General features: G+C 41.5%; 2 protein-coding genes across 3 annotated transcripts; one reads left to right on the top strand and one right to left on the bottom strand.

Moving 5' to 3' along the window:
• The first annotated feature begins 155 nt into the window (after positions 1 to 155).
• On the top strand, positions 156 to 6,510 carry LOC146621375 (RNA-binding protein MEX3B-like). Its single transcript, XM_085368383.1, has 5 exons — positions 156 to 871; positions 1,788 to 2,026; positions 2,214 to 2,259; positions 4,831 to 5,546; positions 5,863 to 6,510. The coding sequence occupies exons 1-5, from the start codon at positions 283 to 285 to the stop codon at positions 6,271 to 6,273; spliced, it is 2,001 nt and encodes a 666-aa protein (XP_085224509.1). The 5' UTR covers positions 156 to 282; the 3' UTR covers positions 6,274 to 6,510.
• A 5,184-nt stretch (positions 6,511 to 11,694) lies between these two features.
• LOC146621374 (SMAD family member 4-like) lies at positions 11,695 to 26,609 on the bottom strand. 2 transcript variants are annotated; one of them, XM_085367366.1, is made up of 10 exons: positions 26,550 to 26,609; positions 25,173 to 25,531; positions 21,914 to 22,088; positions 21,106 to 21,363; positions 20,846 to 20,950; positions 20,700 to 20,750; positions 20,271 to 20,454; positions 17,201 to 17,369; positions 16,940 to 17,078; positions 11,695 to 14,666 (listed from the first exon to the last, which is right to left on the bottom strand). In XM_085367366.1, the coding sequence occupies exons 2-10, from the start codon at positions 25,410 to 25,412 to the stop codon at positions 14,455 to 14,457; spliced, it is 1,533 nt and encodes a 510-aa protein (XP_085223492.1). In that variant the 5' UTR covers positions 25,413 to 25,531; positions 26,550 to 26,609; the 3' UTR covers positions 11,695 to 14,454. The 2 variants fall into 2 exon arrangements, with proteins under 2 accessions (XP_085223492.1, XP_085223493.1); XM_085367367.1 differs by lacking the exon at positions 26,550 to 26,609 and adding an exon at positions 25,875 to 26,018.
• Between the last annotated feature and the right edge of the window lie 1,386 nt (positions 26,610 to 27,995).

The following is a 27,995-nucleotide window of genomic DNA, read 5'->3' as shown; positions in this document are numbered from 1 at the left end:
GTCTTTCACTTTCACGCCCCCCCGCCGCCTTTTCTGAACGTTGAAATGATTGGGTCGACGCTCACTCCATACCACTTGGGGCAGTAGTGCGCCAAATAATCGAAAGCCAGCTGTAAATGCGCCTCAATAAAGAAGAGAAGAGGAGCGCCGTAAAGACAAAACAAAGCCACACATTTCAACGAACAGGCGCTGGTCGCTTTTTTATTTTTATTTTTTGTAATCAAACAAATTTCATTCATTATTCATAACGATTACCGGCAATATCAATAAAAGGCTTGCATCATGCCGAGTAGTACGTCTTTGCTGGAGGCCGATGAGGGAGAGTCCGAGGTCCCACCGCCGCTCCTGCACGCTTTCGCCGGTATGGGCCTTGACGAGCAGCACGGCGCTCATAGCCAGACGCCCGAACTAGCTGACGAGAGCCTCCCCTTTCACCACCTCCCGCTCTCCCATTTCAGCCTCCTCGGTACGGTCCTCGACTTGAAGCCCTTGCCACTGCCTCGTCCGCCCTCGGGAGACGAAATTAACAAAACGGCAGCGGCTGAGGACGAGCCATTAGTTGCAACCGATTCCTCGTTGCTAACGCAGGCCCACCACCGCAACCAACACCTCCTTTCTGGGCCGGCTAGCTCCGGGATGGAGCACATCGAGACTGTGTTGCTATACAACGGAGACGAGCGGGACGATCCTGCGGTCGGCGGCGCTCTCCCGCCGGCTAACAGCATGACGATGCTACCGTCCGGCGGGTTCGGGGAGCCGGATTACGGAGAGGCCGAGACATCACTGTTGAACCGGCGTAAGAGCGTAAACACGACCGAGTGTGTGGCCGTACCGAGCTCGGAGCACGTCGCGGAGATCGTTGGCAGGCAGGGTGAGTCGCTTTCTTTTTGACTGCTTGTGGAGCTAACGTTAAGGTGCTAACGGAGTTTAGACTAAACTTTGTGGGGAGAGTTAGGCAGGACCGAATTAAGGGACAAAATAAAGAAACTTGAAGAATCGCGAGTTTATCTTCTAATTAATTAAAGGCGTGGAACAGAAAAGCAACGAGATAAAACTAAGTTATAGCTTTAAAAAAAATCGTCGCGAAGAAAAGTGGCATAGTCAGCTACTAGCTTAGCATTCCTCCCCCTTCAAACTGGGTCAACAATAACACCCTCGCCCAACACCCTGAAAAAAGTTTACAGCTAAAGTTTTATTGGTCTCCGGAACCCACTCTGTGGCCTCGGTGCAGTAGCTCGCCTATATCACGGGTATGCTGTCAGTGAGCCTCCCCGTAGCCGTGTTTCGCTGAGCTAAACCAGCCTGGGCTTTGTCTCGGAGGAGAGGGCACCATTCTTTTGCCACATCAGCTGCAGGTTATAGTTAGCTCCGTGACATAACCGATATGATTTCAGCTAAACATCCCCTCGCTGTTCTTAGACCCTTATATGTGGTCTTTGTTTTATCTAAACTTTACATAGATGGCTGGACTCGGTTAGTGGGGCAGTGTGATTATGTTTGAGAGTAAGTTGGGGGATGGTGCACAGACTGCGGTGTTGACAACAACAGGAAATGGCTCTGGTAATGATGCTGGACTCTCAACCACTGCTGAATGGAATATTAAATTTATAAGCTATGCAACTTTTATGTGGCATTAATGACTGGAGACCTGTGCTGTAGTGCTTGTGTCATGATCTTTTATTAGTTCATTAGTTTATTAGGAGATGCAGAGTTTCAAGAGTTCAATGTTGAATCTGTGAAGGTTAATGTGGTTCCCTTATGTGTTTTTTAACTTGCCCATGTGACAGGCTGTAAGATCAAGGCACTTCGAGCCAAGACCAACACCTACATTAAGACACCAGTGAGGGGGGAACAGCCAGTCTTTGTTGTGACGGGGCGTAAAGAAGATGTGGCCATGGCTAAAAGGGAGATCATGTCTGCGGCTGAGCACTTTTCCCTTATCAGAGCCTCTCGGAACAGGACCGGCCCTCTTACTGCAGGAGCCAGCCTCGGGACTCCGGCTTTACCTGGACGGACTACCATTCAGGTCAGCAAGCTTGACTTTAAATGAAAAAAAAAAAAAAGAAGTCATTCAGGGGTTGAGAACAACCGTTAGGATGACTCTGTGTTATTAGTGTCAGTATCTAGGCAAAATTATTGTATAAATAAGGCTCTCTGTTGTGTTTTGTATTTTAAAGTGTGTGTAGCTAACCTTTATCGTTTTAACTGTACAGGTGCGGGTACCATATCGTGTTGTTGGGTTGGTTGTGGGTCCTAAAGGTGGGTATTTAATTTGTATTGTTTGCATGTATGTAACTGCTGAAAGTCATAGTTTTAAAGAAAGTCTCTAAAACAAAAATCAGAATTGCCCTTTAGCTTAATTATATGTTGTTTTAGCATAGATGGCAGGAAAGGTGTGAAACATACAATTTAGGACAAAAAGAGTCAGAAAAACAAATTTCATGTTAGTAGATGCAGACTAAAAGTGTTTTTTGGATGATATAGGCACTATGGGACTGTTCAGTTGTGTAGCTCTGCTATCAGGCCCCACATCTAACGGCTTTCTGTTTCTGTGTTGTCTAATGGATATCCTGTATTTCTAAAAGCCTCTGCATCTTGATATCCATCAGCTCAAGTCCAGAAGATTCCCTGTCGCTCTCAGCTAGTCTTTGTACACATTAGCACCTGTGTGTGGAAAAAGCCCTGAGGCTGATTATGATTTGCTCACTGTCTTTAACTCTTTGCCCTGTTGACATTACCAGCTGTGTGTCAAATAGCATGGGCTGTTTTTTTGTTTGTTAAACCAACCAAACTTGCGATAATACCTGTAGAGGAAGTGGTGACGTGTCAAAAAAAGTCACTGGAGTTGAAAATTTAGGATGAAACACTGCGTCACACAAACACAGAGTCGAGAGGTGTGCTGTGGAGTATTTACAAGCATCAAAATGCACTCTAGGATATTGTTCTCGGTTAAAAACACAGTATTGACATTTGATAAGGTTTCCACACTGGATCTGAATTCAGTGTTTTGGTCAGGTGGTGTGGATTTCAGCCAGATGAGTCAGTAGGCCAGCCTGTAGTTGAGCACTGTAATTACTGCACAGCTGTGCTGTTTCCATTTTCAAAGCAACACACACAATGATTAAATAGATCTGAGTGTGGGGCGCTGGTTTGACTCACTGGGTTGAGCAACGGTGATGCATATGCTATAAGGTTAATGCTGAGGCCCGCTTTTGAGTTATGTCTTTCTCCAAGCTTCTCTCCTGTCCTGTCCAAAAAAAAAAAATCTATAAAAACAACAACAACCAAGAAACAAGTGTAACTGCCGTAAATGCACAATACTGTCGTTTAGAGCAGGGCGATATGACCAGAAATATTTATCACGATATACATTTGAAAATTTGCGATAACGATGTAACTGACGATATAATTGACACTAGACAAAATACTTTACAACTCCACAACTTTATTTGTGCAAAAAAACCCATCAATGTATTTTCACTTAAACAAGCAGCTGTTTTTTTTTATGTGCATTAAAGTTATATAAAAACTTAACAGTGCAAATTCCTTGCTGACAGTTTAACCAAAAGGCATTTCCAGTGGAAATTGGCCGACATATTCTCAGTATAACCATGTATAATATCCACGAAACTTAAAAAGAGGTTATACACACACAATACGGTAATATTATGTTGAAGCGCAGTACGTATCACTCCGCGAGACTCCTGTTTACGATAGCCGTAATGCTCCGACAATCCATCAAGCGGTGCGGGTTCGTAGCTTAGCAAAGTCGTACTAAAACATTCGACAGATTTTCGAGTGCGGTGTACCACATAAAATCGTTTCGAGGTCAGTAAACACAACCAGAATTCATACATAAGGCACATGGGATTATAAGGGGCACTGTCGATTTTCAGGAAAATCAAATGATTGATTTTAAGTGTGCCGTATTTTCCAAACAACACGGTAATAACGACGGCCCGCTAGCATGCGCTACCAAAAATAGTGCTTTGTTGTGTATCTGACGGACGAAAGCTAAACCAGTTCCACACCACTGAAGTTGCAGCATTTTTACAAACCAATTCTGGTTCATCCGTTTCATTTAACGATCCACTTTCGCTCTTCTCATTCTGCTTTTTCTGCCATGTGTGTATGTAAACAAAGGCACTGCACATGCGCGTTTTACCATATTCTATCGTGATATTTCATTTTCCTATCGTTGCCCAAAATTACACCGGTATCATCATGAACGGTATGATATAGCCCAGCCCTACTGTCGTTGTGATTAAAATCTTGAGTATTTAGCTGTGACTGCAGTTTCTGTGTGACTCAGCTTGGCCTATTTTGTCAGATTGTCAAGCTGCAGTTGTTGTTAAAAGACAAACAAGTACACAGAGCTGTTAGTGATGCAGTCTGAGATTTTGATGGACTATTATTTGATTTATGAGATTTGTACCACCAGCTACTAAAAATTAAGTGTCCATGTGCCATTTGTTTGCTTTACATTGGTGGCTGCTCATATTAAACATGGACAAAGTTTCTGATCATGAGGTTAAGGTTAGGTGACACTTTTGTTCAAGCACTTTTTTTCTACTCTTGTATCTGTGTGACGTCAAAGGGGGGAGGGGTATATCCCCAATACAGCAATCTCACTGCTCTGACTATGAGGACCTAAGCCCCGCCCACGTCATATTCAGACTCTTGAAAATGTGAAAATGAACATATTATATCCACTTCAAACTATAACCGACGGTCATGTTGCAAAGTGAGCAGAACGTTGATTGAGTCTTTGTATTCAACATGTGTCTCTCATGTTTTGAGTGAAAGAGCTGGTCTGGTCATATCTTTCAGGAGCAACCATAAAACGCATTCAGCAGCAGACCCACACCTACATTGTGACGCCGAGCCGGGACAAAGAGCCAGTGTTCGAGGTTACGGGCATGCCGGAAAACGTGGACCGGGCGAGGGAGGAGATAGAGGCCCATATCGCCCTCCGCACCGGAACCTGTGGGGGCATCGAGGCTCCAGGTGTAGACAACAATGACTTTCAGTTCAACGGGACAGATGTCAGCTTCGAGACATCGGCTGTTTTGGGAGAGGCCGGATGGCTTCAGGCAGTTGCATCATCACCAGGCGGCGGTGGCTTGCTGCCACTAAACATCAGCGGTACTCAGCGAGTCAATAGCAATATCAACAATGGCGCCAGGATGTCTTCCAACTACCGCAACGACAGCTCCAGCTCCCTGGGCAGCGGCACCAGCTCAGCCGATTCTTTTTATAGCAGCGGGAACGTCAACCGACTGGCAGACGTCAGCCCGACCGGCCCGTTTAATGCCAACGCTAACAACAACAGCAATGGCGGCAGTGCAAGTTTCTGGTTTGGCGAGGGCCTTCTTCCCGTGGGGTCTGAGGAGCTGGTTGGGCTGGGAGGTGGAGGCTCCTCCTCAGGATTTGACCCATTAACCATTTCCACTGCCCATTCGTCACACCCTACTGCACAGCCACACATCTGGAGCCCCTTTGTGGACCACCAGCCCCTCCAGGCCTTTGATGCTCTTCAGTCTCAGGTAAGAGAAATTTAACAGCTGCAGTTTTATGGCCTCCTGTGCAGTTTTATTTTAGTCTTTTTATGGTCAGCAGCGTGCAGGGGGAGTTTGATATGCAAATTGCAGGCTCAGAACTGTGATTTATCACAGATGTGCATTTATAAGGATTTTGTTATAACATTAGAAATCCCTTAAAAAATGATGGTGGATATAAAACTTGGTAAGCTAAGTTAATATGTTGTTTCTCACTAACTTATTTGCCTGCATAGCTCAATTTTAACATAAACTTTTTGATGGTGTCCATTTATCTAATCTTCAACACCTATGATGTCTCCAGACAAGCCAGCCTGGGACACCCCGGCTCTCGCCAACCTTCTCTGGGACCGATGCCCTGGAGCATCCTCAGGCCCAGCGTGTTCACCGGGGACCGTTTGGCTCGGCCGGGGCTCTCGACGCTCACAGGTTCCCCTCTTACAGCTCAGCCTTCTCCTCCTCAAGTGAAAGCACCGCCTCCTCTTCCTCCCCTCCCGAATCCTCGCTCGCCTATCGACTGGGGCTCGGATCAACAGGGAGGGGACAGGATTTGTGCGTCCAGTGTATGAATAACCAGGCGATCGCCGCCTTGGTTCCTTGCGGCCATAACCTCTTCTGTCTAAATTGTGCCACCCAGATATGCCAGGGTCCAGATGCTGTGTGCCCTGAGTGTCTGTCCCCAGCCACCCAGGCCATTCAGCTTCACAATATGTGATTTTCTTCTTCTTCTCTTTTTTTCCCCTTAATTTCCTTTATAACTGATTAGAGATCAGCCTGCCCAACACTTATGGTTCATGACGTGTGTGTGTGTAGGGGAGGGAAATACAAAACTGACCCCAGGTCAGTGTCTAAGTGTAATTCTCATCTGGCTTCCTTTAAGCTGGTGAAGCAGAGTAGGTGAATAAGGAATGATGTTGATTTAGGGCCGAGGTTAGGGTGCTGAGCCCGTTCACGTGCCTGGTATTGTGAAGTCTTCTTCCTTGATTGATCAACGAGAGGGTTCGAAACCCTCTATGTAGCATTGGGGGGAGGGTGGGGTTGGGATAGATATATTTTTTGATTCATATTTTCTTTTTTGTCCTTAAAATCTTTAGTTATTGTTATTTTTTTGTACCTACCTATAATTTTATTTGTTTTAAATTGAGTTTGAATTCTATTGGCCTTTTTTGTCTACATCTCAAACGTTTTTTCTTCTTCTTTAAAATACATTGAATTATGGCCAAGACCCTTTGCCTTTATTTTAAGTAAAAAAAAAAAAAAAAAAAAAAAGTAGAGGCAAATGAGTTTCCATGAGTTCCACATGTGACTGTATAACTACACTATTAAGGAAAAATAGTGTTCTTCTTGTTACTTAAAAACAAACAAACAAAAAACCAAGTTAATGCAGTAAATCTGATACAGCGTAGGTCGTCTTTTCAGAATTCATGTTTCCCAGATGATTGGTGCAAATATCATCAGGCTACCGGCGCACACCTGCGCGTCTTTAAAAAGGATGTTTACATTCAGTAGGACTTGAATGAGAGGTTTTGAGTACTGCTAATATAATAACAGTGTAACACACACGGACACACACCCGCGGCGTGTTTTGACTTTATTAACTACAATTTGAAAGTTGTCGCACTCCAACGGCAATCTCTCGTTGCCTCATTTCTTTATTCTTTTCCCAGAATAACACCGACAAGTGAGTAACTTTTTTTATTACTTTTGGGGTCGAGATACCGCTTCAGTATCGCCACGTTGCTTTCCACTTATACTTACAAACTGTTTACGGTAAACTTGTGCCTAATTCCACTCTGAGTGTAAACAGAAGTAAACCGGTTCAGCGGACACATGGCGTTGCTCTATCTTTAAACAAACTTGTGGCCTTTTTTTGGGAAGCCAGTAATGAATTCACAACACTATCTTCAGATCCAGATTTTCGGGCTCAAAAGAACACAAGCTGACAGACCGAAGTCTTAATATATTTGTCGAGGTTCAGTCTCCCAAGACGCTCCTCGCTGGAACAAATCTTGTCTCACGAGGACGCTTTCTTTCGCTTCCTATTTTCCCAAGCTGATATCGAGTGTTGCGTTCATATTTTTTGGCACCAAACTTTCTTATTTTGTCCATTTCTGTTGTCACATTTCCCCACCCCCACCTGAGTTTATTACTTCTAATTTATATGTCCGTTACGACCTTGTATGGAAACAAAGTACTGTTTTTCAGCCAAAAACAGATATGCACAGCTTGTACCTTTGGAAACATTCCTCCTCCCTGTTGTTAAAGTATTTACTCTTACTTAAATCACACCTGGGAGCAAAAAAGAGATTTTTCTGAAACTATGAAGACAGCTGTGATCTGGAACAAATCCCTGTACTGTACAGGCAGGCTACTGATTCTTTTCTTTTTTCTTTTTGTAGACATCTCAGTAATATCCTTCTCTTTCACTTGAATGTCGACTCGTTTGGACGGCTCCACCCCGTGGCTGTCTCTTCACAGCTTTTCGGTTGGAAGTCAGGAAAATGATTCCAATGGGATGCAAAACTGAGATGAAGGCCGCTCGTTGCTTCACTTTTGTAATCCCACGTCTCTTCTGCCAGGCCTATGCAAAATTCATCTCAGCACGAAGCACTAAGTGAAGCTTCTCGGGTTTCAAACAAACAAACTTTGGGGTTAAACTTGTAGACAGAAATAATCCGTCTGTTTATTTTAGTTTTTTATTCCTATTACATTTCAGTTCTTTAATGAGATGTTTTAACGGTACACACTTCACCTTTAACCAGCTCAGTTGCTTTTGTCCTGTGCACTACTAAGCACAGAGCTTCCCCATTATCATATCACACTATTGACTGGCCGGGACAGGCATGTTATCGACTTTCCTCTCACCTTCTCATCTCAAATCGTAGCTTTAAATATCTGTGTCTTTAGACTAGTACAGGACAGAATGAGCTCACGGACACTTTTAAAAGGGGGAAGCACTGGAACGAGTTCAGCTCGGACTGCGCTCGCACTACATTAGGTCAGTGCTGTCTCTCTGGTGTGTGGACACTGGATTGCAGTCCCTCTAGCATTCCAGCTGTAAACAGTATTTTGGGAGTTTTTACACAGCTTTGCTCCGTTTCTTTTTAATATCCATCATCTTGGCTTTCATAACAAAATGCAACCAAACAAGTCCCGCTTCTGCCCCCCTCTTTGGGTCATCCATCCGTCCCGTTGTATTCTCAGCTCTACGATGAGCCGATCTCCTTTTAGTCTTTCTCTCTCTGAGGGAATGCAATACACTGTCGGCCCTCAGTTTATCGATATGAATCTATTTACATTTTTGTGTATGTATTATATAATGTTACTGTTAATGACTGATAAATATACAGAACTTATTTTTATTTTGTTACATTTCATATATACATAAATATATATATCTTTAAAATGTTTACAATAAGATTTTTGTAAAAAAATGTTTCTTTTTTTTCTTTAATTTTCTGAGTGATTAGGTGAACGAAGAGTTGGAAACACAGACATGTTTCCACGCAGGAGAGTGTCAGTGCTGTCTGCTTGTAGTCTAGGTATTAGTTTACAGTATTGATCATAATAGTATTGATAGCTGCCGTTTAAACCTAGTGGAAAATGGAATGTGCATCACGAGCATGTCTTCATAATTTACCGCCAATGTAAAGCATCACACTGCAACTGTAAAAAGGCCAAGGATCCAAGCTGCCTGTCATGTCTGTACACCACCAAATTAAGAACGGTATACTATTAAAATGTATCTTAGATTATCTCTATATAAATACATATATTGTTAAGCTGTACCAACAGTTCAAAGTATTTGCTAATTTTACTACTTTTGTTATGTATATGTAGGGGGAGTCTTATGGCATATAAATTCTTTCAAATTGAGTCAGGAGTTTAAAAGCAGACTATATTTTATAACGGCCTTTTAAGTTATTGTGGCCAAAGCACTGATATTATATATTTGCTGTAAAGAGAATTTAAGAGTTTTATTTTTCTGATATTAAAGTTACTTAATAAAGACTGTTTCATTTTAAGCCATGCCAGACTGCTGTCATTTTTTTCTTTTCATATTTCCCGTGGGATTGTTTTCACGAGGAGTTCAGATTTCATCAGAATTACAACATACGGGAGGATGTTTTTTGCGATTGAGTGGGAAGGTTCAGGTGAAATTTTAAGTTATTATCTCAAAAGTTCAACTCAGACTTCTAAGTAAGTTGAAATTTTGGAACGCTAACCTTGAAACTCTTATGAGAAGGGTTTTTTTTTTTTTTTTTTTTCCCACCAGTGGCAGAAATAAGCTTTCATTTTAACAGGTATTCCTGACGAAAGCAGCACCACACTCCTCACTAGTGAGCATTAATGTCCCTCAGGACCTGCAAAAATTGAATTATTGGATCAAGATTGCAGAAAAAAGAACGATGCAAAGTGCAGCCTTTGAAAAAAATATTGATATGGAGTTGGGTAAGCGTTAAATAGCACGAGGACTTTGTTCTTTGAATTCTGCTGCTCAGACTAGGGTGAAGTTAGAAATTGTGATTAGAAATTCCAGTTTGGAAACACAGCACATAGTTGTTGTTTTTGGTTTTTTTTTATAGATTCAATAATTTGCCGCTCATCATCTCTGTAGATAAAGCAAAAAAATAGAAATACAGTGTGTGTCAGTGTTGGAGCGTTTTTTACATCCATTTTTTATGGCTTTCTCTACATTACTTTTTCCATATGCTTTACAGTAGCCGTAGGGATTTTTGTACTTGTGTTTCTTTTATTTATTTCACACCACTCAAATATCCAGCCTTGTACAGAAAGAAATCAGATATTAGAGGCAGCACGACTGAACGTAAGATGTACACGACTGCTAACGGTTTTCATCAGGCAGTAAATTTGAAAAAGCCCACCCACATGTGCCTTCTATTCTTTTTAATTAAACATCAGCTGAAGTGCACGTTGTTCTGCTGGTATTATAAAGAATGTGTGTATTTACAGAATGCTTGTTGCCCCAGAGGTTTTGAGCTGTGACAGTTGGAAAACTACACGTGTAAATAAGGCAGGGTCTGCTGTGTCCTCTGACCTCATGGATGTCCTTTAAAAATCATTTTCTTGATTTGTTGTCCAAATGTCTTCTGTGACAAACGAACATGGTAAAAAATGGGTGCAACAGAGCAAAAAGAAGAATGAGGGGAGATATGAAATATAGCAAAAGTGCATTTGAATGAGGGGGTGGGGTCAATATTTACCCACTTTTCTTTGCAAAGGGCATCTCCAGGACACAGGTGGGATTCAGGTATGGGCTCTGAGTGGATGGGGTATTGAAAATCTTCTTTGTTGAAGTCATTTTTTTGTTGATTATATGCTTTAACTTGTTACAGCAAAAGATAAAACTGTTCTTTATCTTTAGATGTCTTCTTGTGTTAAAACTTCTACCACCCTGACTAAAGCACAAGTCCCAGCAGAGGAAAATCAGCCCCAAAGCATAACGCTGCCACCGTGATCATGATGTCCCTGTGATGTGCAGTGCTGTAGGAATTATGGCTACAAAGTTCAACATGGCCCCACATGCTTTTTAATAACCTGGTGTACACGGTTGCAAAACGTATTCAGGGTTGGATGGTTCATGTCTTGCCACTACAGCCCATTTAGTACACGACCATTGCTCGCCAGAAATTCCTGCAGCTCCCCTAATGCTGCTGTAGGCCTCTCAGCAGCCTCCAGACCAGTTTTCCCATCAGTTTTGGAGGGATATCCAGGTCTTGGTTGTGCCATATATATGTGTCTCCAATGATCGTGTGCCATGGCATACCCACGCACCCTTCTCTTGATTGATATATTTTTCATTACTTGTTTTATAAAACATTTGTCTCAACTCTTCTTTGTACACTTAAATCACCTCTTAAGATCAGAGGAATTATCAAAAGTGGAGCCAGTAAAAGTAGCAGCACTGAAACAGACATCAGCTGAGCTTTTCAATCCTTTGTTCTTTGTTGAAATTCAAAGTGTTCTTCTAACTTTAACTTGAGCTCTGGTGTAACTGTACACTCCCGTGTGTCTATCCAGGCCTTTTCATTAAGGATCACCTCATTTAATAATTGCTTTCTTATGTTGCTGTGAAAAAAAAGAACAGGACACTGTGTAGAGAATATCAGGCCATTTTTAATTATAGACTCTCACATAAGAAATACAGGTAAACTTTATATCTGCAATTTGTCATAGTAGTCAGCATCAACTCATCTGAGCTGTCTTTTGGCTCCTATAATAACTGCAAGTTATATAAAAACATCTGTCCACCTTAAAGCACAACATCATATAACGGACTCTATTCTTCAGCATAAATTCTCTATCCTGTTTCCTGCCATGCAATAGATTAGATCCATAATAAGAAGTGTCAAGATTTTAACATTTTTGAACACAGCTCTTCAAAATGATGGTGACATAATGCAAACAGGGATGAGGAAAGCGAACCACGGCTTAGTTATGGTTACTTGTTGGGTTGTGAAGATCCCTGTGAACAAAGAATAAAAGGACAGACGGACATTCGTGAAGAAAAATCCTTTTCATGAAGCTATGACTGAGCGGAAGTTTGTGTGTTAAAATAACAAGCGTGAGTTGATGGTTGCGAGTGATCAACATGTGACAACTTGCATCAAACAGTGCAACAGAATCCATCAGACGCGCTTTTCTTGACTAGTTTGTCACACTTCACCCGTTTCAGGTTTCAACCTGCAAGCGAAGTGGTCGTTTATTAGAGGTGGACCGCTAATAACCAGAGATTTATGTCTTTAAGGTGCCTTTTTTTAATAGGACGTGCTAAAATTTTTACATGAATTCATTAGATCATTTGAGTAAGTTACGTCTATGCAGATTCCCTCTATTTGCCTTTACTACAACACACAAACATCAGTACACAGCAGGTGCTGGTTTCTACTCTCTTCTGATGATAATTTGCATGTAATGCAGAGCAAATGAATCACTCCATTTTAAAAAGGGCTTTCTTTGACATTAAAATTCATGCAAACACTGACATGCATTTCGAAAGCAAAGTTATTTACATGGATTAAAGAGGAAAACAAAACTGCAAATCAAAAGAAGAGGAAAAAAAGTCTGATAAGCCAAAAGAAAAACTAAGATGTGTTTAAATGAAAAGTGAGAGGGCAAAAGGTGTCCCAATGCTGCATACAGTATGTTTTCATTACAAAGCATCACACGATGCTGCCTGATCACAGCCCTGCGTTAGCTGTAAACCAGCCTATTTGCTCTACTGTTCATTCGCCACCTCAAAACAATGGTTATTGAATTAAATCGAGGAAAAAAAGTAAAGTGCTAAAAATTTACAAAGAAAGGTAACAAAAATAAAACCAAGAAAATATATCAATATTGCTGTTAACCGCCTTAAACTCTCCTTCTCTTTGTGGGTAAACTACACACAGGTGACCTGGATAAGTGGGCTGCAAGTCATAAGGTATTTAAGTGCAATTAGGTCTAGGCCTTTAAAATCCAATTAAAGAAACCTCAGCTAACAGAGGTTGAGAAACAGCTGCCAGTGACTGGACTTTCATGCTGTCATGATCACACATTTATACCGTTTCTCAGTATTTATCGCTTTGGTTTGCCAAAACAAAGCCTGCTCATTATTCTGCAAGCACATCACAGATAAAAATTAGCAGTCTGCCTCTGCTCTGCTCATCTTATTGTACCCAAAGAATCTCAGCTTTTCTCTTTGTGTTCTCAGCACAAAAGTGAGGAGGTACAGAGCCCGAGTATCATGGCGGCATTATGGAGGGTGTATCTGAAACCGATGGGAGGCGACCATGGTTTAAAAGAAGACTGAATGATCATCTACAAAGGCCTCTTGCCAGAAATGAATCATTTGTGTATGCTTATGTGAATTTTGTTATGTGCAGTGTGTGTCTGGTGTAAAGCATGTTGTAACGCTGGTTTTGAAGTGCTAAGCTAACAAACGTTATTACTTATTTTTCAGTTATTCTTGAGACACCAAACGTCTGCTGGGAAATCTTGACTCTGAGCTTTTGTACGAATGTTACTTTGACGCCCATCTAAATGCAACATCTAGCATGACAGAAGGCTCTTCTAGTATGATAAAACACCCCGCCACAAGATCTCCAATCCAGATGTTCTGCTCATTGCACAGAACACTGTATAATAACTGGTGAAACTAGGACATCAGGACACCCATGGGCACAGACTTGCACCTATCACTTGAAGTCCAAACCTGTACTTTGACAACACCACACCAAAAAGCAAACAAACAAAAAACCCCAAGTCCACAGAGATGTTTCAGTTAGGGAGCTGGAAGCAGTCTTCAGGCACGGGGGCATGTTGTTTTCTCCTGCAACATTTGTGGATGGGTGAGAATCGAGCTGGTGTTGAGGGGTTTCCCTCCTCTGAGTGTTGGGGGTGCTGCTGCTTTGCTATTCAGCCTGACAGCTGAATGAACCTGTGCCTTTCTCCAAGTGTAAAGCAGTCTGTAACAGTTTAAATAAAACTTGACACAACACAAACCAGTAATACACAGATGTTTTTGCCTGCGTGTGATTTTAATATCCGTCAGTAGTGGGGTGGTTGTGTTGGTGAACATTCCAGTTTAATGGGGTCTGCAGGTCAACCTTGTGCATGTTTGGTGATTTATACTTTGAAGCTGTGTGACTTTAAGCCATTCCAGTCATTCCAAATTAAAGCCATCTATCAAAAATGTGGATAAGCATTTTTAATAAACTGCTTCCGCTAATTTAGTGTCACGAGCTAAAGTTAGGGCCACAGTGCACAGAAGGTGCTTTAAACACACCTGGAAGTATTTATTCATGTGGGACAGCTTCAGTTTCACCTTCTCTACCCAAAACAATTCACAGAGGAAGACTTTCCATTGCCACTGTATGCTGCTGTTACAAAGATCTCAGTCGAGAGGCTGTGGGTCTGCTATAGGCATAGTGTGCAGAACCTCGTCCAGTAACTGCAGAGCTCTATGCAGGTGGATCTCAATCCAGCAGGGGGTCTCCTTGATGCTCTGGCGTGGGTAGTCAGGCCCCCAGCCTTTAACAAAGCTCATCCTGAGAATACATAACCTCCGCAGGTCGTCCACACCGATTCCAGCTGCTGCTGACAAACCTGACAGGAGACAGAAAGACAATTAAAACCACTGTGACAAAAACAAACCAACCCAAAATGCATCCCTCAATCAGGCAATTTTCACAGATGAATTCGGGACAATGTTGGGAACAAGTCTAAAGTATCCATGTCTCTGTACCAGAGCACAGCAAGGGGGATAGTGTGCTTAGTACACAGCCTGCAGGAGGCCAGAAAACCACTAGCTGTAAACTCACTGGACTATCAGAAGCAATATCCCCAAAAACTCTATGAATAAAAGCAACCATAGAGAATTCAGTATCTGAGCTGACTATACAGTGGGGCAAAAAAGTATTTAGTCAGCCACCGATTGTGCAAGTTCCCCCACTTAAAATCATGACAGAGGTCAGTAATTTGCACCAGAGGTACACTTCAACTGTGAGAGACAGAATGTGAAAAAAAAAATCCATGAATCCACATGGTAGGATTTGTAAAGAATTTATTCGTAAATCAGGGTGGAAAATAAGTATTTGGTCAATAACAAAAATACAACTCAATACTTTGTAACATAACCTTTGTTGGCAATAACAGAGGTCAAACGTTTACTATAGGTCTTTACCAGGTTTGCACACACAGTAGCTGGTATTTTGGCCCATTCCTCCATGCAGATCTTCTCGAGAGCAGTGATGTTTTGGGGCTGTCGCCGAGCAACACGGACTTTCAACTCCCGCCACAGATTTTCTATGGGGTTGAGGTCTGGAGACTGGCTAGGCCACTCCAGGACTTTCAAATGCTTCTTATGGAGCCACTCCTTTGTTGCCCGGGCGGTGTGTTTTGGATCAGTGTCATGTTGGAAGACCCAGCCTCGTTTCATCTTCAAAGTTCTCACTGATGGAAGGAGGTTTTGGCTCAAAATCTCACGATACATGGCCCCATTCATTCTGTCCTTAACACGGATCAGTCGTCCTGTCCCCTTGGCAGAAAAACAGCCCCATAGCATGATGTTTCCACCCCCATGCTTCACAGTAGGTATGGTGTTCTTGGGATGCAACTCAGTATTCTTCGTCCTCCAAACACGACGAGTTGAGTTTATACCAAAAAGTTCTACTTTGGTTTCATCTGACCACATGACATTCTCCCAATCCTCTGCTGTATCATCCATGTGCTCTCTGGCAAACTTCAGACGGGCCTGGACATGCACTGGCTTCAGCAGCGGAACACGTCTGGCACTGCGGGATTTGATTCCTTGCCGTTGTAGTGTGTTACTGATGGTGACCTTTGTTACTTTGGTCCCAGCTCTCTGCAGGTCATTCACCAGGTCCCCCCGTGTGGTTCTGGGATCTTTGCTCACCGTTCTCATGATCATTTTGACCCCACGGGATGAGATCTTGTGTGGAGCCCCAGATCGTGGGAGATTATCAGTGGTCTTGTATGTCTTCCATTTTCTGATGATTGCTCCCACAGTTGATTTTTTCACACCAAGCTGCTTGCCTATTGTAGATTCACTCTTCCCAGTCTGGTGCAGGTCTACAATACTTTTCCTGGTGTCCTTCGAAAGCTCTTTGGTCTTGGCCATGGCGGAGTTTGGAGTCTGACTGTTTGAGGCTGTGGACAGGTGTCTTTTATACAGATGATGAGTTCAAACAGGTGCCATTCATACAGGTAACGAGTGGGGGACAGAAAAGCTTCTTACAGAAGACGTTACAGGTCTGTGAGAGCCAGAGATTTTCCTTGTTTGAGGTGACCAAATACTTATTTTCCACCCTGATTTACGAATAAATTCTTTACAAATCCTACCATGTGGATTCATGGATTTTTTTTTCACATTCTGTCTCTCACAGTTGAAGTGTACCTCTGGTGCAAATTACTGACCTCTGTCATCATTTTAAGTGGGGGAACTTGCACAATCGGTGGCTGACTAAATACTTTTTTGCCCCACTGTATCAAACAGTTGTGTTCTTCTGTTCACCTCCGTCAGGTAATATCCAGGAAAAGTCTTCAGGTGAGCTTACAAGTGATTCTCATCAACTACAAGTGAAGCTATTTATTAAACTTAATAGTAAGGACATTTTTAAATCAAAATATGTTTTTCAGATGATTGTTTTTCTTATACTTAGATGACAGTAAACTCAATATTGTGAGGTTTTGGATGTACAGACACTCAGATTATGTCTATATGAAAAGTAACACATCCAAAGATTTCCAGCTTCAGTTTTGGAGTGGGGTAGTCAAGACTCTACTGAGCAGGAGTCCATAAAATCATTTTGATTTAATTTCTGTTCATAGCATCAGTATTTGCAGTTGCTATATCTTACTAATAGCTGGAGCTATCCCTCCTACTGATCCAGGTCCAGGTATATTTCCAGCCACAGCTGCTGCTTGAGCTGCTGCTGCTGCTTGAGCCGTAGCAGCCTGCTGTTGCATCTGTCTGTGGCACTGACGCAAGTCGAATACCTGGTGGGACAGACGACACTCTGAATACTGTTTTTATTTACATTTCTCAAACCAAAATATATGAAAGCTGACAAGTTTATTACACAGGAAAAATTGCTGTGGACTGAAACCTGTGGCCTCACCTTGATGTAAGCGCTGGGGTAGATTTTGTGAACTGCGTCACCGGGGGCTCGGCCCGCCTCTCTGTCCAGGTAGTAACTCTGAACAAACACAGCATGGTCACTGAGGCATCGCACCCACACATCTCCCTCGCCTTTACACTCCAGCTGGACCCCTTTACCAATGTGTAGTCTGTCAGAAAAGAAGGAAAACATGAGAAAGAGAATGAACTGGAGTGACTTTCTCCAAAACATGGTGTGCACTTCCTATAAATGTCAGCTTTGCACTCAGAAATTACACATAAACAAGGCCTTGATCCATAGATCATTTCAAAGGTAAACACACAATGTGATTGTCATTTTTGATGTGGACACATATTTACACAAAACAAACAGCAATTCCAAAATCTACTTTCATTCAGCCTCAGAGGTAAATGTTTGAAATTATTCCTGTAAAATTCATGTTTATAGGAGACTCCAGCTGCCTCCTCTGATATTCCTCTATTATGCAACTCCTCACTTCTCTAAATCTATAGTTGAGGATGGCATGACCCACAGAACACCCATTGTCACATTTACAGGAAATACGCAAGTTGTCGCTTAAAATGTAGCAAAAAGTGCCAAACGTTATGTTTCAAGTCAAATGACTTCTCATGCCAGTAGAATAAAGGGTCTCTTTAAGTAAACAGGAAGGCATAAACGGAAGTTATAAGAAGAACAGATTCTTCTGAAATTTCTACCTACAGTCATGTGAAAAGACATTATTTTTCTCTTGGCAATCTTACTGCATCCATATGATTTAAGAGGGTACGTAGAAATTCATCAAATGGACTTTATTCTTTGATCACCAGCAAATGTGACCACCTTGACAAAAGCAGAAATTTTGGAGCATCCAGGTTTGTGACAAGACAATACTAAAGAGGACAGACATCAGCAGTGATCTTAGAGAAACAATTACTGCTGTCCATCAATCTGGGAAGAGTTGGAGGGTCATTTCCAAACAAATTGAAGTTTGTCATTCTACAGTAAGAAAGACATTAACAAGTAGAAAACATTCAAGAGAGCTGCCAATCTTCCCTGGCCTCAAGGTCAATGCTCAGAGAAACTGCAAAAAAATAAAACAAAACAAAAAACCCCACAAACATATCACTCATCTAAGCATGACGTTCAAAACAGTGTGGCTTGTATGGAAGTGCTGCCAGAAGAAAACATCTCTCTACAAAGAACACGGCAGCACGGATTCGTTTGCAAAGTTTTATATGAAAAAACTGCCAGATTTCTGGAAGATTGTCCTTTAGACTGTGGCTATAATCCACAGCACCACATTTGGCATAAAACAAACAACATATTAGCACAAATACCTCATAACAACTGTCAAGCACGGTGGTGGTCATGTGAGGATTTTGGTGTGTTTTGTAACCACAGGACCTGAGCACCTTGTTCTAAATGAGGCAACCATGAAATCTCCTGTATAGCAACGTATTCTAAAGTCAAAAGTGAGGTTATCAGTAGGACAACTACAGCTTGGCTAAAAGGTCGTCATGCAACAGGACAATGATCCCTAGCACAGCAGCAAATCTACAACAGCATGACTGAGATGTGGATTTGGCCCAGCCAAAGTCCAGACCTCAAGACCAATACTCAAGAAAACCAATACTTAAGAACACCATACTCAAGACCTGCTTTGACAGGACCTTTAGAGATCTACACATAAACAAATGGCCACAAATCACAATAAACCGAATCAAAGGTGTAAAGAAGAGCACGCCAAAATTACACAATGATGTAAGAGACTGATTAAGTCACACAGAAAATGATTACTTTGAGTTATTGCTGGTAAAGGTGGTTTGCTGGTAAACAGTTGACTGGTGTGGTGCATTTGGTTTTTCACGTGGCTGTATGTAACATATGGTACTGTTCAGTTTCAAACATTTAACCAAAACTGATACAACTAATCTGTAAAAAAATAGGGATGGGTATCGTTTAGGTTTTATCCGATACCGGTGCCAAATCGGTACTTTTGAAACTGTGCCGGTGCTCAAACAGTGCTCAAAGAATGGAGAACACCAACTTTGTCCAAAAACCTCTCATGTTCAGCTGGGTTTTTTTGTAAAAAGATAACAATGTGTGCCTTTTCTGCAGCTATGGGGCATATATGGTATCACTCTTGGCTGGAAGCAGTGCTTAAACAATGGAAAAAACACAAACTTTGTCCAAAAACCTCTCATGTTTAACTGTTTTCCACTTTTTCTTTGGTCATTTTAGCCTTTTTGGCCAGGGTGAAGGGAGTATCTGCCATCAAACAAGAAGACAGCCGCATGTAGCTATGATGATGTTTGCTAGTTCACCTTACCTGCATTAATGTAATAACGTGGTTAGCCTACTCAACGTAAATTACACACGAACAACATTAAGCTACTCACGCAGAGAAGAACGGCTGCTGCTGCATAATCATCCTCATCATTTCTGCTACACTGGCAGGGCTAGGGGCCAGGACTCTAATCTTCGGGTTTTTGGGGGATGTTGCTCTGGGTCCGATAACAGGCAACCCACCCGCAGTAGATGTGCACGGAGTGAGGTCTCGCAGCAAGCTATCAAATACGGCGCATTTCTCGGCTTAAAAAAAAAACAAAAAAAAAAACCTCTATGCGTCGCCAGGTGTTTCATTGGATTTGAGGTGTTACCTCCTTTGACAGTATCACAGTATCAGCTTAAAGCACTTGTTGCAGACTGCTGAGTTTGCATATTTTGCTGTGAAGTACAGCCATACATTTGACCGCTTCGCCTTGGGCATTTTAATCTGTAGCTCTGCTCTAAAAGAACGTACGTACCTGGACCCGCCTACTATCCTCGGAAACGTAAAATGATTGGCTAGAATCTAAAGTGTATCACAGCTCAGGAAAAAAAAAAAGCACCGAAATAAAGCACCGAAATGTGCGCTGCTTTTCGGTCTGGTTACTACCGTTTATGTCAGAACCGGTGCTATTTTACCCATCCCTAGTAAAAAAACAATACAAAAACAAACAAACAAACAAAAACGCAAACCAAGCAAAACACGTTAAAATCTCAGTTCATTATTCTTGTTGGTGCCTACCTTGCTCTCTCGATAGCCTCAGTGCGATGTACATTACTGAGCTGGCCCAAACAGAACCTGTCACCGCCTGAGGGGTCCACATAGCCATCTACAGTCACTATGGGGCACGAGGAGGGCACTTTAAATGTCTCCCCAACCTGAACATCCATCTCAAAGTAGGCAATGGAACACCAGTAGTCAGGAGCTGAAACAGAGGGTAAGAAGATCTCAATAATTTCACATCAATAGAAATAAACCATAGTTAATCCTCAAGGCTACATAAACTTTCTTATCTTTGAGTTATATATGTATATATAAATCTATAATGAAAGAAAAACCAAACTACATTTTACATTTATAAAAGTGTGATGCTTTCAAATCAGACTTTCTATTGTATTCACCCCTGAAACAGGGTTTGTGTATTTGGGTGGGTGGGCTGCGTTTCCTCACCTGGATGATTGGATATAGGAGGCTGAAAGGCGAGCTCATTGTGCACTGGCCCTGAGAAAGAGAGAGATGTCAGCGATCACCTGCTCTGCAAAGAAAAGTCTGTGATTTTATAAACAGTTACAGCTGTAGTGTCAGTGTGTACCTACAGTAGTGTGCTGGATGTGGTATAGGAGGGTGATGCTGTAGATGCCCGTTGCTGTGGTGGGGTATGGTGGGAGTGAAGCCGTTCCTGGGCCAGGCGGAGGTGGGATCTGAGGAGAGAACGAAAGTCAGATCTGAAGCTGGACAGACAAAGACAAGGAACTCCAAAAAGTGCAACACACTTTCAAAGACGAGAAGCAGACTGTATGAAACGTTCACACTGACAAGCAAGTTTACGAGGTGATGTTTTATGACTGTATCTTACTGCCTGATCCAGCAGCAACAGCAGGAAAGGATGCCGTTGAGGCAGAGGTGGAGGGCTCAGGGGGCGGGAGCAGAGTTGGAGTTGGAAATGATTCCGACGGTGGTGGCCGACTACTGGTTGGGGGATGCTGGATGGTCTGAAGGGAGTGGCTGCCATCAATGGAGGACACACTCTGCTGTCCGTCAAAATCAAACTCATCCTTAACGATCATGGATGAGCTGTGCCCGGCGGAGCTGTTTATGGTCAGTCCTGATAAGTCTGCACACCGAGAGAAAGGACAGGTGGAACAGGTCACTGGCAGCACCAGATGCTCATGGGTATGCAGATGTGTGTAAATATCACAACACTTAAGGCGGCAAAGCAGCTGTCAAACTACAATCTGTGTTACAGACCAGAGTTATTATAGTTTTGTGTTTTTTTTTAATTAAATTTTGATTCTTGTTTTTGATTCAGTTTAGTTTTTATTTTTGAAAATGTTTAGTTTGGGCTTATTTTTGTATTAGTTTCAGTTTTAAAATATTATCATATGGAGGGCATATGTTAGAGACAATATTAGAAAATCAGCACAGGTATTACAATAAACACATAACCTTTTATCCATCAATACCTCATCAGGCAAGTATTACCCTTTTTTTTTTTTTTTTTTTTTTAAACAAAACTACCAAATGAATGAATAAAAGCGAAATGCTTCACAGTAACTTTGTACGTCCACAAATGTGTTTTATTAACTGTTGGTAGCCAAATTTGTAACTCAGATTATAACTGGATCAACTGCAAATCTTAAATGAACCTCACCAACATTACTCACCTATACCAGGAGACACCACCCTCTCATAGTGATAGGGGTTCACGCACACACAGTCACACTTGAGGTCAAAGGCAAACTGGCAGTATTTCACGTGCTTCAGTTCATTCTTATGCAGGTCAGGCCAGCGCCACAGCCGTGCATAGATTACATGAGGGAAGCCTTTACGTCCAGCCACCTGGGAACAATGAGAAACAGAAAACAGAGTTAATTCATTTATATTCTTGCTGCAGAAAAGAACGCCTATTGTCAACTTTTGTGTAGCTCATTGATATTTCTCAAACGGAAACCGATGTTTTAATAGTTTAACTGTATATAATATCTGTAAATACAATACCATTGCATTTATGTGTCACAAATTATTATGAATGCAAACAAAGAAAAAAAAAAGGAAAACAAAATCATTGACAATTAACAATGTCAAATAAATGAAGGTACCGTAATTGTCGGGCTATAAGCCGCTACTTTTTGCACAAGCTTTGAACCCTGCGGCTTTTCTATGGATTGTCCACGATTTTTGTCATATTGTAAGACGATTTGTTTTGTTTGTTCCGCTGTTGTACGGCACTACGTTGCCTGGCGGAAGGGCATGCGATCAGACACACAGTATCGGGGTTCAAGAGTGGTATGTTGGTCACATGTCCATCCGCCAGGCAACATAGTGCCGTACAAGTAGCGCGAAAAACAAACTTCAAAGTAGCGCTACGCGTTCAGCGGGAGACGTGGATGACGAGCGGCAATAATCTTGCGAAAAGCTCAACTCCACCGGTGGAATCTGACAGCGTGGAAAAATGTGAAAACGAAGGAAGGAAAGCTGAGAGTGGATGACGAAGCCACCCTGAGCCTGTTCGTTTCCGACACTGGAGAAGAGGACTTTGGTGGTTTTAGTGCGCAGGAAGAAGAGAAAGATGGTGAATGACTGACTTTTCTTCTTGTTAAAGCCGTGTCGTTGCACCTGAGCCTAAAAGGTAGTCTGAATCTATTTTTCTGGTGTGCTGTAGGTTATTGTTATGTACTACATTTGTTACTCATTTATGAAGCACAGTACATGTTTCGTACTTGTAATTACCGCTACTTGTACATATACCTAAAAAGTTATGCAAATATGTACCCATAACTTGTTTTTCAAAATATTAATAAAAGGGATGTGTCTCCAAACAGCCATCTCTTTCCTGACAATTCCCTTTGTGCATATTCTCTTACATATGATAAGACAACATTGAAACACCTGCGGCTTTTAGTCAGGTGTGGCTAATGTATGTACAAAACAGGATTTTCCCCTGATTTTAGCTTGTGCGGCTAATATTCAGGTGCACTTTGTAGTCCGGGAAATACGGTACATACAACCTAAAGTAAGGCATAAAAATTTCCTCTTTTTTTCTTGGAAGTCCTTCTTACATTAGCAGGAGGCAAAAAGAGTTCTGACTGGATGAATTACCATTAGGTTAGGGCTGCCACAAACGATTATTTTGATAGTCGACTAGTCACCGATTATTTATGCGATTAGTCGACTAATCAGATCATCATCCACTGGACGTAAAACTACAGCTTATTGCACCAGCAGCATCTGCTCTTATATAACTATCATTAGCTTACAGCTTTAAGTGTTTAAGGTGCTAACTAAAAATAAAGACAAGATGATAGTTTATTCAATTTTAATGAAATTTGCAGATTGTTTCGGTGAAGTTTAATGAACTCCTTGCTATCTAAAATATAACAGGACAACGGAGTATATTCTCCAGCATCTCACACTTTTGATAATCAGCTGTCTGCTTGACGTTTATTCAGCTGTGTAAAAACTATAACTTTAATCTCAGACAAACCGATTTACTCAGGAACAAATAAAATACAAAAAAAAAAAAGCCAAACAACAACATTTTTAATTTATCTAAGTGACTCATATATATTTAACCTGAGTAGCGAAAGACGGCGGTGGGTTAGAAAACAATTTGCTGGGAGTCCGGTGTTCTCACCGCGCTAGTGACCTAGCCCCCGGCTAGCTATCGAGCTGGTGGGTAACAGACGTCTCCGAAAACGTCGGAGCGCTTTTGAAAATATGTGGTGTCCTGATAAACTGAGCCGATATTTGAGGTTTACACAGCTACATTCTCGCCTGAAAATACGTTAAACGTTTATTTTCTGACCCAGAAAGAATAATAAGAGTAACATTAAAACTAACTAGCTGCCGCCATTGTTGGAAACTAAGCTGGGCCGCGCTATGAATTCTGGGACACAGCTGCTTCTTCTTCTTCTTCGGGGTTTAACGGCAGCTGGCATCCTTGTACATGCAGTGCTGCCATCTTCTGTTTCAGTCCGTTATTACACTCTTAAATCCTGCTACTTATTCCTGCGTCTTTTGGGATCTTACAAAGCTTCAAACGACGCGTCGACTATTAAATCAGTCGTCGACGATTTTGATAGTCGACGTAATCGTGACTAGTCGACAAATCGTGGCAGCCCTACATTAGGTATATGTTCACCTGTGTGTCGGCATGTTTAAACGTGCTAGTAAATGAGTGAGTATGTGTGTTTGTAAGCCTTTAAAAGAAAATGTGGCGGGTGCGCTCAAGAAAAGCGAGCATATCAGGATTCTCTGAGGTTTGCCCTGCACTTTGATGTGACGTTTCCTGCTGCAGATAACAGACGTTCTGATGGAGTAGATGTTAGCATACAGTTTAAAAGCCCTCGGGTCAGTGGATCAGCGTTTTATTGGCCCATGTATGTTTTTTATGGGCCTCTGGGGAAAAAGAATATATTCATGCAATTTTCAAACTTACATGATGACAGTGCAAAACCATGACATAGTCTCCACCGTGTTTTACAGATGGCTATAGATTTTCACTGTTGTACCTCTCTCCTGGTCTCATCTGTGTATATCAGTGACAATTTGATCCAAAAATATCAAATTAAGTTTCTTCCCTCTCACCTGTTGCCATTGATTTTCCGCCCTAGTTTCCCTTCCAGTGACACCATTTCTGGCAGATGGCTCATCTTAAGGGCCATTCCTTAGTTTAGTTTTAAGGCCTGCCACATATTTTGTCCTCCTCTTGTCCAGTTTCCTCAAATTTCTTTAAGAACTCACTGCACACCATGCTGAGATCTGCCAAATCTGTTGGATAATAGCTCTTTGCAAATTACCTTTGCGGTGCAGAAATACTATTTTTTTTCTGACAAGCGGTGCTATCTTTGGCAATTTTCATAGATGTGTAAAACCTCATGACCACTGATGTATTAAGCAGAAACAGCCTTTATATTTAAATACCTGCAGCCGTCCATCAAGTGTCCTCTGAATGGTCACACACTTGCTCGGGTGAGCCCCATTGGTGGTGATAGCTGTAATGAGAGAGTCAAGTTCGTCTTTTTTCTCCTTCAGCTTCTTCACCAAGCTCTCGATGGCGCGCTTGGCAAACGTCTCGCTCTCACCGCCCTGCCTGTGACACATGAGGCTGTGTACAATGCTAAGGCAGGCATCATTGCTGGTAGGAGTGTTGGTGATGGACATCTCGGCTAATGTTTTTCCCACTGCGGCTTTTTGACACGGTTTCACCTCATTGTCAAGATGTTAGGGCAGAGAGACTGTCACAGTTCAGCAGTGCTTCTTAATGAGACTGGTGACAAGCTCTGGAAGTAAAATGAAAAGCAAAAAAATAAAATCAGTTTAGCTGAAAAGCTGATTCAGCTTTTCAGTAATTTTGAAACCTCTAGAATAGATTATGGTGCTGCACAGCTCAGTAGGTAAATATAAAGACATAAGACAAAACATTTTAACAGCATTTTTTCCTGTTGAGTTACTGCCTTGTTAATTCAAAAGACAGATTAGCTTTCCAGGAAAACAAAACAACAACAACAAACAAACAGGATTTCTGTTTTGAGTCTGGGTGGCTGGCAGCAGGTGTGAACCAGAAACTCTAACCTTATAAAGAAAAAAGAAGTTTTTAGCCGCATAATGACAATGCTAGCTCACCAACAACCAAATGACATGTCGAAGCGGCCTTCCGTATATCCACAGCCGAGTTTAGAAACTCCCGTAGCTTTTTATTCGTGGGTAAAAATTAAGTTTGAGTTGTTGTGTTCGCTAGCTGCTCAGCTAACTAGCGGCGCCAGTCTGGCTGCCGCTTGTTCAGGAGGAAGCTTCAGGAAATTACTCCCAATTGACAGACATAACCGGAAATGCGCGCACAATCTCTTCAAAATTAAAGGTTGGGCACTCAACAATGGTTTGGTCTACAGGCGCATTAAAAGTTGGTCATACAAGCCACAAAGTATTATTTTCTTTTCAACACAAATTCAGAGGGATCAAAATATATATTAGGTGCATAGATTAATCGCCTTTGCCTGTAATTTTATTTTGATGTGCTTTCACGGATATAACTGCTTTAATTAAAGCCAACTCTCTTGTAGTTCTTGCTACCCGATACCAAAATATCAGCTAGCACAGATGACTGTTGATAGCAAACTACGTAGCGTGCAACCGTGAGGTTAGCAGACATGTTTGTTATTGTGGCAAGTTCCGCCGCACACGACATCAAGCAACAACGTGATCACTCACAAGTAGTAAAACACTCTTTGGTGAGTAAGGTCTTTGTAGTTTAAAAACAAACTCGTTTTTAGTGTTTCAAACCTTCCACTTTACGCTTACCTGGAGTTAGCAGGTGTAGCGGCTAACAGACGAGCCCTGTCCCCAAGTAGCCGTGCCGAGCCAGCCTCCAGTTTGTTTTACGTTCCCTGTGTATTCAAAGTATTACGGGAATGGATGTGGAAACCGGATTTCAAAATAAAAGCCAACTTCGAGTGAATTAACAGATATGTTAAGAACATAATAACATATAATTTAGGCTTTTTTTTTTTTTTACAAACTCTAATGTTAGATCTATATGACACAGCCTTGTACCCTAATTGTGCCCTGTCACTATCAAGGCCATCTTATTTTGGATTTCAAAGTAAAAGCCCTGCGAATCTTCATTTTTGAACTACTCTTTCAATGACTTAATAATGCTCTTAAAAGCAAAAGTCGTATTTCCAAATACTATTTGAACTTTATATCAACACTTTCCAACCACAGTCTTTTTACAGTGATACCATATCAATATCAAGTCAGTCTGATTTTGCCTTTCATAGTAATGGCCCTTTGAAATTGTCCATAATTGACTTAAATCTTCTAACGATTCAAAATGCTCTAAAATGAAAAATTCTTGTTTCCACAGGGTAATTCCACCTTAGATCAACAGTATACAGCCCCACAGTGATACCATATCAATATCAAGTCATTCTGATTATGCCTTCCAAAATAAAAGCCTTTTTAAATTGTCCATAATTGACCTAACTTTCAGTGATTCAAAATGTTTTAAAATGGAAATTTCCTGTTTCCACAGGGTAATTCCACTCCAGATCAACAGTATACAACCTCACGATGTTACCATATCAATATCAAGTCATTCTGATATTGCTTTAAAAAATAAAAGCATTTTCAAACTGCCCATATCTGAGTTGCTCCTGGAACAATTTCAAAATGCTCTAAAATGGCACATTCCTGTTTCCACAGGGTAATTCCACTTTAGATCAACAGTATACAGCCCCACAGTGATACCATATCAATATCAAGTCATTCTGATTTTGCTCTCAAAAATAAAAGCCTTTTCAAATTGTCCATAATTGACCTAACTTTCAGTGATTTCAAAATGCTCTAAAAAGGAAAATTCCTGTTTCCACAGGGTAATTCCACCTTAGATCAACAGTATACAGCCCCACAGTGATACCATATCAATATCAAGTCATTCTGATTATGCCTTCCAAAATAAATGCCCTTTCAAATTGAGCATATATACGACCTACTTTTTTAACGATTTCAAAATGTTCTTAAAAAGAATTTTGCTGTTTCCACAGGATAATTTCACTTTAGGTCAACAGTATACAACCTCACGATGTTACCATATCAATATCAAGTCATTCTGATTATGCCTTCCAAAATAAAAGACTTTTCAAATTGCCAAGATACGACCTACTCTTTTAAAGATTTCAAAATGCTCTAAAATTGAAAATTGCTGTTTCCACAGAATAATTTCACTTTAGGTCAACAGTATACAAC

This window comes from Diplotaxodon limnothrissa, linkage group LG12, assembly GCF_057381915.1.
Source record: "Diplotaxodon limnothrissa isolate DT_005_m linkage group LG12, D_limnothrissa_male_GT1.1, whole genome shotgun sequence".
Taxonomy (NCBI): Eukaryota; Metazoa; Chordata; class Actinopteri; order Cichliformes; family Cichlidae; genus Diplotaxodon; species Diplotaxodon limnothrissa.
Note: the sequence above shows the minus strand (reverse complement) of the source record. Positions and strands in the feature narration are given on the sequence as shown.

What these genes read in the sequence shown, in the direction of transcription:
- LOC146621374 (XM_085367366.1), bottom strand. Translation starts at nt 25,412, where the DNA reads ATGTCCATCACCAACACTCCTACCAGCAATGATGCCTGCCTTAGCATT. An exon ending in GGTGGTGTCTCCTGGTATAG is followed by an intron (nt 21,364 to 21,913) that starts GTGAGTAATGTT and finishes CTCGGTGTGCAG; the next exon opens with ACTTATCAGGACTGACCATA. An exon ending in TCCTATATCCAATCATCCAG is followed by an intron (nt 20,455 to 20,699) that starts GTGAGGAAACGC and finishes CCTCTGTTTCAG; the next exon opens with CTCCTGACTACTGGTGTTCC.
- LOC146621375 (XM_085368383.1), top strand. Translation starts at nt 283, where the DNA reads ATGCCGAGTAGTACGTCTTTGCTGGAGGCCGATGAGGGAGAGTCCGAG. An exon ending in GGAGATCGTTGGCAGGCAGG is followed by an intron (nt 872 to 1,787) that starts GTGAGTCGCTTT and finishes CCCATGTGACAG; the next exon opens with GCTGTAAGATCAAGGCACTT. An exon ending in GTTGGTTGTGGGTCCTAAAG is followed by an intron (nt 2,260 to 4,830) that starts GTGGGTATTTAA and finishes CATATCTTTCAG; the next exon opens with GAGCAACCATAAAACGCATT.